The sequence below is a fragment of the Phaseolus vulgaris genome, chromosome 2, assembly GCF_000499845.2.
Source record: "Phaseolus vulgaris cultivar G19833 chromosome 2, P. vulgaris v2.0, whole genome shotgun sequence".
NCBI lineage: Eukaryota > Viridiplantae > Streptophyta > Magnoliopsida > Fabales > Fabaceae > Phaseolus > Phaseolus vulgaris.
The window spans coordinates 2,506,537-2,521,963 of NC_023758.2; the positions used below are offsets into that span (position 1 = coordinate 2,506,537).

General features: G+C 31.1%; 3 protein-coding genes across 3 annotated transcripts; 2 read left to right on the forward strand and 1 right to left on the reverse strand.

The window, feature by feature from the left end:
* The first annotated feature begins 778 nt into the window (after positions 1–778).
* Positions 779–1,204, forward strand: LOC137809860 (uncharacterized). Its single transcript, XM_068610923.1, has one exon. The coding sequence runs from the start codon at positions 779–781 to the stop codon at positions 1,202–1,204; it is 426 nt and encodes a 141-aa protein (XP_068467024.1).
* A 6,719-nt stretch (positions 1,205–7,923) lies between these two features.
* Positions 7,924–8,981, forward strand: LOC137810168 (STS14 protein-like). Its single transcript, XM_068611313.1, has one exon. It carries the CDS (start codon positions 8,269–8,271, stop codon positions 8,806–8,808), a length of 540 nt encoding a protein of 179 aa, XP_068467414.1. The 5' UTR covers positions 7,924–8,268; the 3' UTR covers positions 8,809–8,981.
* Positions 8,982–9,939: 958 nt separating this feature from the next.
* Positions 9,940–15,196, reverse strand: LOC137810169 (uncharacterized). The gene is made up of 12 exons (XM_068611314.1): positions 14,555–15,196; positions 14,352–14,427; positions 14,003–14,075; positions 13,517–13,600; positions 13,166–13,282; positions 12,559–13,020; positions 11,953–12,356; positions 11,759–11,858; positions 11,615–11,674; positions 11,447–11,533; positions 11,126–11,254; positions 9,940–10,471 (listed from the first exon to the last, which is right to left on the reverse strand). The coding sequence occupies exons 2-12, from the start codon at positions 14,423–14,425 to the stop codon at positions 10,169–10,171; spliced, it is 1,893 nt and encodes a 630-aa protein (XP_068467415.1). The 5' UTR covers positions 14,426–14,427; positions 14,555–15,196; the 3' UTR covers positions 9,940–10,168.
* Between the last annotated feature and the right edge of the window lie 231 nt (positions 15,197–15,427).

Consider the following 15,427-nt stretch of genomic DNA (forward strand, 5'->3'; position numbering starts at 1 on the left):
ACGGATTGGTTGGTAGTGATGTAAGTTGTGTTCTGTTTAAATATATTTTGTTATTCTAACTTGTTTTATATATTTATTATAATACTATAAAGTAGTTTGCGTATTTTATTAACGAATTAAAAAATGAGATGTTAAATATATAAATAAAAATAATAAATTAACTTATATAATTAAACAAACAAATTAATTAAAAGTTCAAATCATTCAACAATTATTAAATAATATTATTGGCTTAAAAGGATAAAAAGTGTTATTGTACATAATTGAAAATAATAAATATTTATAAAAATATATAAAATATTACTTGAAAATTAAAAATCAAATTATCTGCAAACCCTAAAGGCTAAATCCATATAATTTAGTTTAACTAAAATATTATATATAATCCAACTTAAACTCGGAGTGAGTGAGATTGAGTCCTTTAGAACCTATTTTAACATGACCTATAAGTTTAATATTCTAAATATATATTAAAAAAATAAGACATTTGAATGTGTACATTTATTACTAAGAATGAAATTATTAAATGCAACATTTAATACATTTTTGTTTCAATTGATTTGAATTGAGTGTGTAGAAATGTTATTTTGAGTGCACGCGCACACTTTGCGTCAAAGTCAAATGCTCAAGGTTATTATTATATTAGTGTTATGTGACAATTGCACCAACGACCCTAATAATCCCTCTTCAAGACGAAACCAAGATCCAAAATATATAAAGAAAAACAGGATAAGAAGCGAAGGAACAAATCTCGAAACACCAGCATCTACTCAGCGCAATGGGCGCGTGTGCATCTTCTCCCTCCTCCAAAACGACAATCACAACCGCATGGATCAAGAACGGTGGCGGCGGTGCACGTGCGTCGGAATCGTTCCGCAGACCGTCGTCGATCATGGTGATGGACATGGCGGGTCGAATCATGCACTTCAAGCAACCCATCCCGGCGAAAACCGTGCTCTCCGATAACCCCCATTGCTACCTCTGCAACTCCGAGTCAGTGCACATCGGCACGTGCATGCCACGCGTCCCGGACGAGGAGGAGCTTATTCCCGGCCGAATCTACTTCCTCGTCCCTCTCTCGCATTCTCATTCTCCCCTCTCCCTCACTCTCCTCTGTGATCTCGCCGTTAAAGCCGGTTCCGCACTTTCCAACCCAAAAATATACCACACCACAAATAGAGCCGCCGTTAGACTCGTGCCGTGACCCTGTAAGTTAGTTTTGTTAACACTGTTTCAGTTTTTTTTTTTTTGCGTTTGCTTTCTGATTCAATCGATCTACTTGAGTGGGACCTTGTAAGAGAATAATAATAGGTCATTAAAATTTGTACGAGTAAGGGCCCAAATGAGAGTGATTGGTTGTGAAAGAAGAACAGATTGTGAATTGGTGTGGCTGCATCTGAAGTAATTCTCTTTCTTTCTCACAATTCTCCATCTCTGTTTCCTTGTAATTGCATCAAATTCGGTTCAAAACATGTTCTAATATTATTAGGGTTCCAATTTTTGGATTTGGATGAATTTTTTGTTTTTTTCTTCCAAAACATTTTTGTATGGTTCTGAATATGCGATTAGTTTTAGAAAATTACTCTTTATATTGCTTTTATATATAACAAATAATTGATTGTAAAAACAGGGTAAAATGTGGCTGTTTCATTAGCTTTTAGTTGTTTTTGTTAGCTGAAAAAGTTTATTTAATCATATTATTATTGTTGTTTAGTAAGTTTACTTTATTATTTAAATTCAATTCAGATTCCGCCACTGTAATAAAAAGATCGTTTTTAAAAACCTAAGGAAGTGCTCCCTCTCTTCTGCCAAAAAAAAAACGCTTCATTAATTATTTTTTATTAATTATATATCCTTACTTTTGAAAATATTAAAGATAATTAAATTACTGTTTTTATAAAATTCTAATTGAAATGTTGTTTCTATCAACCAAATCGATAAGATTTATGTTGTTTTTTAATAAGAAAACATTAAAATGAAGTTACAAATATTTTTAACAAAACCAATGTGAATGACTTTAGTCCAATTGCATTACACTAGATATAGTGTTTACATAATTTAAAAACTTATTGCACTAATATTGTATTGTCCTTCATTTGAATGAGTAATTCTTCTTTTCTTTTTAGTATCACTTCATTAATATGTGGGACTTATATTTATTGGAATCTTTAATTTTAGTGATCTTCATAAGTTACTGCAACATTAAAATATGTGATTGGTCCATTAAAAATATATGATTGGATTTCACGGAATGAAAATCTTCAAATGATCTCACCACTGCTCAAAGAAGGTCATCAATATTTGTAGGTGATTCCTTGATGAACACATTAAACGAATTTTAAATTCATCTTTTATAGCAGATTGAAGTAACTCAATGAGTATGATTAATATGAGTTTTGCATGTCTTGCTAGATAAATATTGGAGATGTCCTCTTGACCACTTTTCTCAAATTGCTAGAACAATTTTTAAATGGTTAAATGTTATTTTATAAATTTATCTTTCCCTATTAAAAGTTTGTAATAATATAATGAGTTTTTTTAAAAAAAATAAACAACTTTCACATATTTCATAAATTTAAAAATTAAAATTAAAATTAAAAAAAAATATATTAAATATAAATAGATATAATTTAAAAAATATAATTAGAAAAAAATGTATTCAAAAAATTAAATAAAAAAAACTTCACTCTAAATATTAAACATGCATTATAAAATTAAAAAATAAATCAGATTTTATATAAATAAAAAAAAATATTTTTATTATTAAAAACCCTATAATAATGAAAAATAAATAAAAAATACTAAAAAAATATAACGTAATTAACCATAGAAAATAATTTCATAAAAAACTATTATAAAAAAAATACTAACCCATAAATATAATTATTATAAAAAAAATATATTAATATAAAAGTAGCAACAAATTAAATAAAAAGAGAATTTTAAATAATTTCTTAAAATATTAAATATATACTGTAAAATTAGAAAATAAATCACATCATATATAAATAAAAAAAAATTAATATTTTTTAATATTAAAAACCCTTGTAGATGAATGAGGATAAATTCAGAAATAACACAGGCTGATGTGGTTTTCCCTCTACACCTCTTCATTGAGGGGAGAGGATATTTATTGTTCACAGTTATATCATCTCCTCCTCTTTCCTGCAAAACTCTGGATCCAAACAAATGATATTCTCTCACTTCTTTCCTTGTGAACAGTACATCCATAGAAACAAACAGAGCCTTAAGGAAAGATGATATTTATTGTTCACATGTATCCTTCTTTTTCCCACAAAACTCTGATCTAAATAGCTGATATCTCCTCATTTTTTTTTCTGTGAACAATATACCCACAGAAGCAAACAAACCCTTAATACAAATAGTTGATATCAGTGCTCATCCCCTCTTGTGAACAGTCCTTCCATTGAAACAAACAGAGACTAAATGACTCTGGTACCATATTAAGAAGTGAATTTTAGGTATAACTCAACCTTATAAAATTGGTTCATAAGATGAGGTCTTCACCGACTTATAATCTATGAGATTTCCAACAACTAATTTTCAATCATTAAAAAAAAACATAAATGATAAGAATACACATTACTAGACAATCATTACATAGAAACTAATTTGAGAGACAAAAAATAATTAGTTGTATTGACTAAATTAGATATTATTGTAAAAACTAAAAAAAACTATTAGTATCTAAATTAGTTTACATTATTTATAAATAATTTCTAAATTGGTATCTAAAACTTTCGTACCTAATTAGATATCAATTTAAAAACTATTTATCTCTAATGGAAACTAATTTAGATACCAATAATTTTTTTATTTTTTTAGTGTATAAGATAACATATAATTTAGTCAATATAACAACTAATTATTTTCTCTCTAAAATTGGGTTTTGTTTAATGATTTTTTTTAGTCACAATAATAAAGATACTATTGAAAAATACTTAAAAAAATTATTATAAATTATAAAGTTAATATTTATTAGTTTGTACAAGAAACTTTAAATGACTCTTAAAAGGGATTAAGGAACTCCAAACACGTAGTGGGAAAATTGCATGAAGTTTGAATATACATGCTAGTATTTATTGAAGTTAAAAGTTCAAGATTAATTTTAGTGGCTTAGTTTCCTCTGATTTTTGTGATAATTGTATCACATATATTGAACTTCCTATTCGAATTTAAAGTTCTTTATTAAAAAATATGATAAATTTGGTTGACTTTGATAAAAAAAATTTATAGATTTTTTTATTTTACTCTATTTATTTTTACACCACAATAAAGGTGTATATAAGCTAATTAAAAAATACATGAAAGATAAAATATAAGTAAACACAAAAATTAAAATCATTTTAAACTTCAAAACTAATAATTAAATATACACACCATCTTTCAAAATAATATAATAATTAGCTACCTAAATTTAAAGGAAGCGCCGAAGTGAATGTACCGAAAAAAACTCGTGATCACTTGAGTATAAAAAGTCTTATTAAGGTTGTGTTTGGATTAAGGAGGAAATAAAGTGTATTTGTGGGGAGTTGAAAGGATGTGTGAAATTGTTTAGATAGAGAGATTTTAGAGTAGATTTGTGAGGGTGATTTATTAAAGTTCGTGAGTAATGGTTTACAAACTTACCTTTGTTATTAAAAAATATTTGAATAATAAGTTATAATATATTTTTTTTATAGTTTTGAGTTAATTATTTTTTTATAATATATATTATTTATAATTGTCATTATTTTTTAATAAAAAATTTTAAAAATATAATACAAAATAATTTTATATTTAATTGAAATAATATTATTTAATATATTAAAATTTATGAAAATAATAGTTATTATTATATATATTTATTATTTTGTATAACTATATATTTTGTTCATATTGTAATTTTATTTTATTATTTTTATTATTTATAATTATATGTTTTTATTAATAATATCATTAAATATTTGTGTTACATAAATTTATGTAATATTTCATATATTATTTTTTATATTGCATATATAATTATATTAATAATTATAATAATAATAAAAATAATTAATATTATTAATAGTTTAAATAATTAATATATTTTAAAACTAATGTTAAATTTAAATACAATAAAATATATAAAATTGTATAGTGAGTGCAAAGAGAATTTAAGAGTAAATTCATTGAAGCTTAGAAAACATCCTCTACCATTTCTCCATATCATAATAGACCCCAATTGAAGTTCCCTCTCTCCCCCATTTGCCAACCCTTTCAAATCAATAAAATCTATAATACTATTTTTTTTCTCAGTAATATTCTATTCTTTGATATCAATATACTTGTTATGATCTTTAAAATAATTGATAATATTTTTTTAAAATGATAATAAATATAAAAATTAAGATAATTTCATATTTATTGTTTTATTTTTCTATTAATTTGTTTCTAAAACTTAAATTATGTTGGATAAAGAGTGATAAGGGAAGAATCAAGCAGTGTTTTTTTTATCTCTTTTGAAAATTGATTTTAAAAACTGTGTGAGTAAGTTAATTTTTTAAATGAGAACATAATTAAAGTGTTACATTTTCTTTATTCTCTTTTTTTTTTCTCTTTACATTAATCAGCACACACCATATACCTTATGTTTGTTACAGTTGAGAAAAACTAAGACTGAAGAAATTTTAAGTTTTTTTAATATTTTTAAAGTTAACCATTGTTACACTGCTAAATTTCTCTCAGTATAGGTTGTGCAACGAGTCTGTTTCGGTAAACGAGGTTTGGGGAGTGATTTGGATCGCAGTCGTCAACGAAATCTGGAAATATAGAAACAATGTAATATTTAGAGGGGGTGTAATAGATGTATTGGAAGTATTCACTTTGGTGCAACTAAAGACATGGGCTTGGGTTACTTCCAAGTTCCAGGATGCAATTTTTCCCTTCTCTGATCGGTGTGTTGATCCTTTGGTCTGTATGGAGATGATGTTTTGATGTTTGTTTGGGTTTAAGAGTGAGGGTTGTAGGTAGTTCTTTTCGTATTTATTTAAGTAGTGTTTAGGTGTTGGCAGGGTTGTGTTATGTGAAAAAGGTTAAAGGTCGTGTGTTTTGTATAAGGGTTGGGTCACCCCTAAAGTGGCTCACATTTATTCATTGTTTATTGTTGATAAAAAAAAAACCGATCTCTAAAATGTAGGATACGATGACACAAATCTATATATTATATAATTGTAAATTATATAAATTGACAATAAAGATTTACATGCACAAATATGTTTAAGTTTTTTTTAGCATCATGACTGATTCAAAAGGATTTGTTCCTTGTTTTTGTAATCATAATAAAAATTTATACAATAAGTTTGAGTTTTTAGAAAATTAATGTATTTATCATTTTTAAAATTGTGTTGGAACCGTGCTAGAATGGTTAGAAATTCAATAAATATTCTTTGAATTGGACACTTCACAGATACGTATCTTATAAGTGTAATACAACTGATTGTCGGTGTCTCATACGTGTATCCGATACATTTAAAAGATGTGTATGAGCTTTATAACTGTGAAAGGCATGTTATACAAAATTGACCTTGAATACATTTATTAAAATTTAATTGAATAGTCAATTATCATCATCTTGTAAATTCTATAGTATAATTATATAATTATTATTGTAGATTATATCTATTGTCTCCTGACATAAACTAGACAACTTGAGTTGCATTTACTACGATTTTAATTAGAAAGAACATATTCTAATTACTAATTATAATATTTTACCTAATGAAAATACTCAATCTATTAATAATTATCTTCCAACCTATTAATTCCTTACAATTTATCCATATGCTAAATTGTAACGGAGTAAGAATATATCATTAAATAAAATAAAGTTAGATATTATTTTGATTTTTTTATTTGGATCCTCTTTTAAGGATTATGTTTAACAAGTTAAAACAATTTATTATTTTTATTAATATATATATATTTTTTGAAATAAAAGTTAACTTATTATTGTCACTTATGTTCTCCGTTATTTTATTGTCTAAGTTGAGTTTTATTTTAACGGTTATATTTAATAATAAACAAAATAAATTATTAGGATTTATTAAACATAACTTTGCTGTAAATTTTAAATAGTAGAGGATCAAACTTCGTTTCTTTATGACATATAATAATTTATTTGATGTTTTATGGATCGATAAAATGTGAAACAGTTGATAAATTTAATAGGAATGTATGCAGATTTTTTTTTATTGACATGTACTTTGACCTCCAATGTTACGCATACAATGGTATTGCTTCCGTTTAATGGACGCAAATGTGATGTGATTTCGTAAGAAACCGTCCCTTCAAACATGTATTGGAAAGTGAAAATCAAATAATGCAAACTCATCCTAAATTATATGCTAATTAATTTTCATGGAATAACGAACCAGAATGCAATATTATAAATTAATTAAAATAAAGATACACATTAATTATATTTAAAATGCATTAATTATATTTCAAAATGCGTGTTCGAATTATATAATCTAAAAATTACTTTATAAGATGGTATGTAAAAGATAAAAATGTATTTTCACGTTTTGTATAAAGTGACAGAAAAAAATATGGAGGTGCAGGAAGAAACATTTGGCGAAATGCAACGTTGCAATATTCTGAAATGGGCTTCAACCAACGCGACTTCAACGGTTTCATCCGGCCTAATTCAACTCATGTTACATTGAAGGGCTTTGTTATCGCCCACCCTTTTTTACTAGTGACACTCCCTTTCTGTTGGTTTTTTATTTTGACCAAAAAAACACTTTTTATAGAACAGCGTTACTATTGAGCATCATATAAATTTAGGTGTGCATTCCTAATATAAAATAGATGTTTTATATAAATTATTTCTAAAACTAATAAAAACAATGATATAAATAATTCGTTAAGAAGTGGACTTTAAGTCTAACTCAATCCCATAAAACCGACTCAATGAGATAAGGATTGCACTACTTATATATTATGAAAATATATTATGAAAGACGTAGAATCTCAAACATGATTAATTAATTAAATAAAATTAATTGTGACGTAGTTTAGTTTTTACCTGCTAATATGATCTTGCAATCCGCAACACACGCATGCAGCAGCAATGAGCAACAAGATATAGGAAGGAGAAGTTGGTAAATTCAAAGATTGGTGATCTTACGTTGTTGCTTGCTCATAAACAATTTCTAAGTCCGTGACTCAAATTTTGTCATACATAGCATAATCCAACCGTTGAAGTACCACACGTAAGCTCAAATGGATATCTTCCATCATTTTTCATTTTCGCTCGCTTCTCTACTCACCTTTGTTATCCTCGTCCACGCCGCCACCGCGCCGCCCAATTCACCTCCGCCGCTGCCGCCGCTCACAGCCGCGGCGAGTGAGTACTTGGAGGCACACAACGAGGCTCGCGCCGCAGTGGGCGTGGAACCCCTGAGGTGGAGCGAGAAGCTGGGCAACGCCTCCAGTCTGATGGTGCGGTACCAGCGGAACAAAATGGGATGCGAATTTGCCAACCTGACCGACAGCAAGTACGGCGGAAACCAACTGTGGGCGGGAGTGACGGCGGTGGCGCCGCGCGTGGCGGTGGAGGAGTGGGTGAAGGAGAAAGAGTTCTACGTGCGCGCTAACAACACGTGCGTGGGGAAGCACGAGTGCGGGGTTTACACGCAGGTGGTGTGGAGGAATTCGACGGAGGTGGGATGCGCTGAAGCCGCTTGTGTGAAGGAGCATTCAAGCTTGACCATTTGTTTCTATGACCCACCCGGTAACGTCATTGGAGAGAACCCATTCTGATTCATCCATCACCCATTCCCATTTCATGCATCAAATCAAATCAATTATCAAGTAAAGACATTTTTTGCTTAACTTTTTCTCACTTTTTTTCTTCTTCAAGTTTGTGATTGTTATTTTTCTGCTACTGTTGATGATTTTAAGTAGAAATTATTGGATGATGTTGGGCCACCATATATGTGATGTTCATCAATCTTTATGTGCAAAAGTAATTAAGTATTATTAATTATCTTACTTTAAATTTAAACCGTTAAAATTGTCACTTGATAAGAGTGCTGATATAATAACACTATCAAGAATAAAAATATACATTTCACACTTTCTCAAGTTTTTTTACACCACGAAACATACATTTAACACTATTTATAATAATATAATAATACTTTTAATTAAAAAGTAAAATGAAAATGAATAAAATATTAATTTATTAAATTACTCTTGATAATTTACAGTGTTTAGGTAGGTAAGTGCTGAGGAAAAGTAAGGAAAAACAGAAGTTGTGTTTTCAATTTGTCATCAACATGGTACTCAAATCCCTATGCCACGTGACACCCTTCTTTTCAATGCAAATTTGACTTTGCCTAGCAGAAATTGTGGGGTTGAAAAGTCAATAATAATATAAAAGGTCATTCGCCAGTCACGAAAATATAAAAGGTTCTGAGTTATAAAATGTAATTAAACAGTGGTAGTTGCCAAATAAATTTGTATGGGTTTGATTATGAAATAATAATAATATATGGATATTTTTATTTTTTATTTTTTTACTCATCTCACACATAGACTCTGAAGAGAAAATTGAATGTTTTCAAGGATTCATTCATAAGGGGATCACTCTTTCTTTCAGTCGGGTTTTTGATCAAATTTGGGCCTTGGTATAATTTGGTTTTAAGGTTTTAGCTATTGTATTTCAAATTTATTTTTCTGTTCTTAGATGCTTCGTTGAGTATGTTAGTCATTTAATTACTCTGTTCAGAGTTCAGGTCCACATGTTCAATTCCATTTGTTTTCCAAGCTTAGACTTTTCTGATGAACACTAACCTCGTTGACAAAAGAAACCACTCATCATTTAGATTTACCACCCACTTTCATTTTCATGCGTTCTTCCATTTGTTTTTGTCTTTAAGCTCAAATCAATTGTTTATAATAAGCAACATGTTAGACAATCACCAAACATATACATGTGCTGTGGGATTAGCGAGTGCATGCACAGTAGCAACACATTATTTACACCTCTTCAATTGTAGTAGGTACTACAATGCTTTCACATTGTAATATTATATTTCGCTGTACCCTTTCTACTTTGTACAAAAAGAATTAAGCACATCACTTGCCACACTAAGAAGCAAAGCTGCCAAGTAATCAATCATTTCATCATATCCTTAGATATAAGGTATCGAAAAGTGAAATTGTGTGGAATCCATTCTATGCACTTCCGGGATTTTGCAAGCTGACATTTCTTAACACTTTTTCTGAGGGATTCTGGTAGAGATTCTAGGATCATATCCATCACACCATTGGGGCACAAACCCGAGTCCTTGCTGAATGACTCAATAAGCTTTGGTAAAAGTATTTTTTGGTCCTTGCGTACTCCTAAGTTAGCTCGAATGTACTCATCCTTTGCAACTTCTAGTTCTTGAAACACCCTCTTTGGTGTGTATATGCGTACCTGTCAAACATCATCAGAGTTAAGCAAAGGAAAATTAAAAAATATCTGTTGTACACCTAAATCTATTTGTCCATATATCTATTTCTTAATCCCCTGTTTTGGATTTGTTTGGTTAGCATAATAACTAGTACATGGTGTCGTGATTTTACAACTAACATGGAATGATCCATTTTATCTTCTTATTGAAAGCAATGCATGTATGAAACAGAATCTTGTGTCCTTTTTTGGTTCTTCGATTCAGACCCCTCAATCTAAAACAAAAAAAGTAAACTAAAGAGGGAAGTTATTGCCAATTAAGAAAACGTTTGGTTGTCAGATTTTAATTGGGTGATAGCAAGAGGGCACATAAGGTGTGAATCCTCTGAGAATAGTCCACTTGTCACAGCACATTCCATGTTAAATGTTAAACACAGTTAAAAGTAATTTTCTTCCTGACATAGTAACACTTCCATGTCCCAAAACATTGCATATGGCGTTGTCAAAGCATGTAAACAACTTTTGCAACTGAATTAATTTCTATGTTATCCAGATGATTTTGCTTGAATACTAGCCAATGTATAAGGAAATTCCCAAATAAATGTCAAGAAGGCATATAATCAAGCTTTGCAAAAAATGAGAAAAGAAATTGCATAAAAATGATAATTGAGGGAATACCGCAGGATCAGAATGGTTTCCTGAACAGAGTGCAAAGTGTGAAAGAGGCTCAGGATGCTCCAGTGCATAGGCCTGTCGTCTGTCCCCAGTTTTGAATTTTGTCCTTGGAGAAAATAACAAGCGCAGCCACTACAAGAGGAAGCAAGTTCAAAGTACCATCCATTTAAATCGCCAGTGTCTAGAATAAAAAAAAAGCGAAAAATTCTTCTCATGAAGAAGAGAAATTTTAAAAGTATATCATTTGAATTTCACTTCAGTTGTATATTTCTCTCATTTGTTATTTGTTTTCTCTAGGGAAGTAATTGGGAACATAGGATTCACCTGTCCTGGACGAGACATCCGGCACTTAAGTATAGTACTCTGTATTGTGTCAGCACTAATTACATGACCCCCAACATTATATGCAGCCTGCAAAGACCAAACAAGCATATAGCCTTAAACTTTCATCCTTTACTAAATAACTTTGAAGTTACTACTCTCAATGTTTACCTTCAAAAGAAGAAAAGCTCTTTTCACATTGTTTTGTGGAATCCCATAAGCCAAAAATGCCTATTAGAAACGAAATAACAAATTATAACCCAACTAATCAAATGGGAAAATATTAAGCAACCATGTTGTTGATAGTGTAATTACATGCATCACTAATGCATTGTGTATGTTGATCCAAAAAGCTAGCTTCTCCTCGTGTTTCAGCTTACCGGCATCTACTTGTTCTAATCGACAAATAAGTGACCTGAAACAACATAAAAGGACACACTCATTAAAAAATTCTACTGTCTATTTTAAAGTGAGACCTTCATTATCTCAATGAAATATAACAGCCTCACCTGAAATTCTGAAGCAACTTCTCAGTATCACCAGACTTCTGATTCTCTCTATAAAGCCATGAGACTTCAACCATGGTGCTGTATGGACCACTAAACTCCTTGAGTCCTTCCACATGGAAAGGATTATCTAACCGTACCTCAAAAGAGGAATTATTCCTGAACCTTGGACTCCACATGTCACCTTGATCTCCAATGGAAAAGGCACTTGTTGAGGACAAGGATGAACTTGGAGATGAGAGGCCAGGATGAGTCATAGGAGGGTCTGCAAGCTTGCAATATATAGCCGATATACATTTCACCATATCCTCAGAAAGTTTATTAGGTGTGACTGCAACATGATCAGATATTCTGGTACCGAGATGTTCTGCCAGACTTATTATGTTTGTTGAAGAGCTTTGAGCATACTGCATATAATCATTCACTCAAAGTTAAAATCCAATGAAAGTCAATTATTTCATGATTGCTACGCTACAACTCAATACATAAACTAATTTTAACTCATGAGAGATACTGGATTTTAACTTACAGTTAAGTTTATTTTATTTTATCTTCCTATGTTTTTTATATGTTCATTGAAAACTCTATTCAAACAAGACTTAGATTTACCTCCAACATGGACAATGGCTGGGAATGATAAGCACGCAGAGATCTAGCTAAAGATTCTTCTGGAGGAGATTCTCTTGTAAACGCTGGACAATGGGATAACGAGGAATGGCAACGATAAACACTAGAATCTAAATGATTTTCTTCTAGTAGATTTTCGTTGTATTCTTTCCCTAAAGTCTCAGGCTCATATCTGTTTTGCTCCTTTCTCCGAGTCTCAAGCTCATGGTCTTTAGATGGTGTTGCAGAACATTCTCTATTGGTTAAGATCTCAGGCACAGAAACATTGATGAATCGTGCACTAAGTGTTGTAAGAGGGAACTTTCTACTTTCCTCTTTTGAAGTTGGAGATACAGAAGATAATTGTTGATCAAAAGCTTTACGGTATAATGATAGAAGATGTTGCTCCAAATACACAACTTCCAACTCTAACACTGCAATTTCCCTGATTAATTCTGTGGCTGGCTGGAACACACACAAAAAAATTAATTAAGACTACAGAAATGCATAACAATGTCTGTGTCTTATGATACAAGACACACATATGACAATGAGTTTGTTTTGTATATGCAATATTTATTGACCCGAAATTAGTTAAACTTGTTGGTACCTTGGGTATCATTATCTCATTTGAATTAACGAGAGATGAAGATCTGTTTCCAAGTGCCTTTTCTAACGTGCCTCTGACCTGAAATTGGTCTTGTAATCTTCTCTCCAGTTGTAGAATCTGTCACGGGGTAATTTAACAATAAATAAATACGAACGAAATATACATGATTAAAAGAATATGGTCCAAGTCCCACACGCGGGATGCACAAACTCAATAATGGATGTAGTGTACCAAAAAGGGGAAAGAACAAAACAAAAAAGAAATGGAGAAACGGGCCACAGTGCAATAAATATTATTGCATCAAAATCTGCATCAAAAGAATTATGATCAGAAGCATTTCTGCTATTGTACCTCTTGCTTCATAGTACTGTGGACTTCTTTTGGAGGGGTTCGGTTTTTCTCAGCTTTATCACATTCCGTGAGGTAACCAGTGTCCTGGAATCAAATCAAACCCATACTTAGGCATGAAAGATAATAAATTTTGTCGTGCATGGGGACTATAGATAATGAAATCAAAATAGGACATCAATGTCCAAACAGTATGGATGTAATTAATAAGTTTGGAATAAAAATGATACTGTTTGCCAAAACCAATTCTCTGTTCGCTCATCTTACATTAGACTTTTGGAAAGACAGTTTGTTATTATTAAATTTTGGGCCACCATTGACATCATTCATGATTAAAGATTTGCCCTAAAAGTCAAAGGAAGAATGATGAAATTGCTTTTCAGCATCATACACTCCTCTTCATGCCTGCTATGAATGTATCTATCTACATGCAGTGCCTTCAATTTCTGAGATTATTGAAAAAGAATAGAAAAAAGAGATTTCAGTTACCAGCTTCGTGGGATCTGAGGCCTGAATGCGATTATCTGGATTATCCTCCTCGATTTTTCTCTTATCAGGAAGACTGCCATGTAAAACACAACAAATATAAGAATAGCAATTCCTCTTGTATTGTTGGGAATCAGGATGTATATATATTATAGATATTCATGACTACGAATGACAAAAGAAGCCCTCTTTGGTGTTTGATTCCATATCCAGGTCCATGTTTAAAGCAAAATCTCGTCAAAGATAATGTAAAAGCAACTATTAGTTGTTCAACAGTACATCATGTGTTCTTAAGCACACTATCAAGCAACAGGAAAAGCTAAAGGCTAAAGCATAAGAAACAGATAGGAACCTCTTTGAACGTTTGTGCCTTGGAGTAAATCTCAGTCCCAGCATTTTATTTTCTCCACCCCCTTCAAGCCCCATACCTGAAAGCCACCCAAAACAGAGTTCTGCACTCAGTAAAACCAAAACAATTGACAGTTGACAATTGACATAAACAACAACTTCAACTGTGTTAAAACAAAGCAATAAAGATATCATGAACCATCCTACCTTGGAACTTCACAAGTCATAACTCAGATGAAACACACTTGAGAAACGAGCTAAAAACACCAGTAAAACTCTAGAGTCAAAATTTAGTTCCCAGTGAAGCTTCCTTCCTGCAAGTTCCCACAAAGTGATCGTTGGCTGTTAAGTGTCTATGACATGAGCATGAATGTGGAGAAAAGACTGCTATTTTGTGACCAAACACGCCTTCACCCTTAAGACTCTCCTGAGTTCTTCTCACTGCTAGTGCTAAGCCACTACTGGCCTTTGTAAAGGATGGCCTTTTTGCATTTGCATGAAAAGGAGTTATCGGAGTTGGCTTTAAGGAACAAAGTCTTTTGTAGAATAACTTTGACAATGGTGAACGAGGGGAAAATGTCAAAGCCTCAAAAAGTGGAGAAATCTCACTCTAAAGTCTCACTAGAGATCCAAAGTGTGACCAACGAGAAGAAGAAAATAAGTGGTGGATGCATTGTCAACTATTTGGGTCGTGAGTGGAAAGTATATGTATGAATAGCAGCGTATTTATTTTCAACATTCTCTTCTCTTGTTGAGAAAACAAGTGGGAGTTGGCCACCGTCCGTCCACCCTTTGTCTCATTTTGCACCTCTCATTTAACTATGCCTTAGACACTAAGCCACTTGATTTGATAGAATACAGTGAAGACAAAAAAAATTGGGTATTGTTTACATTTTTGGTTGAAAAGATAAATTGCGATCTAAGTAAATGGGTATTGTTTATTTTTTAGGTGTACTGGAGCAATCTGTGTACAGTATTAGAAAGCCTTAGTTGAAATTATTATACTATAACATTTAAACTCCATGTGTATTACTTTGTTTGATAAGTGTTTCTCCTGCTTTAGTGCTTAATCATTGTATT

Excerpts from the sequence above, each read along its gene's own strand:
- LOC137809860 (XM_068610923.1), top strand. The coding sequence starts at position 779 with ATGGGCGCGTGTGCATCTTCTCCCTCCTCCAAAACGACAATCACAACC.
- LOC137810168 (XM_068611313.1), top strand. The coding sequence starts at position 8,269 with ATGGATATCTTCCATCATTTTTCATTTTCGCTCGCTTCTCTACTCACC.
- LOC137810169 (XM_068611314.1), bottom strand. The coding sequence starts at position 14,425 with ATGGGGCTTGAAGGGGGTGGAGAAAATAAAATGCTGGGACTGAGATTT. Across the intron at positions 13,283-13,516 it reads ACAGTACTATGAAGCAAGAG|ATTCTACAACTGGAGAGAAG; the intron begins GTACAATAGCAG and ends ACCCCGTGACAG. Across the intron at positions 11,534-11,614 it reads GAGCTTTTCTTCTTTTGAAG|GCTGCATATAATGTTGGGGG; the intron begins GTAAACATTGAG and ends TGGTCTTTGCAG.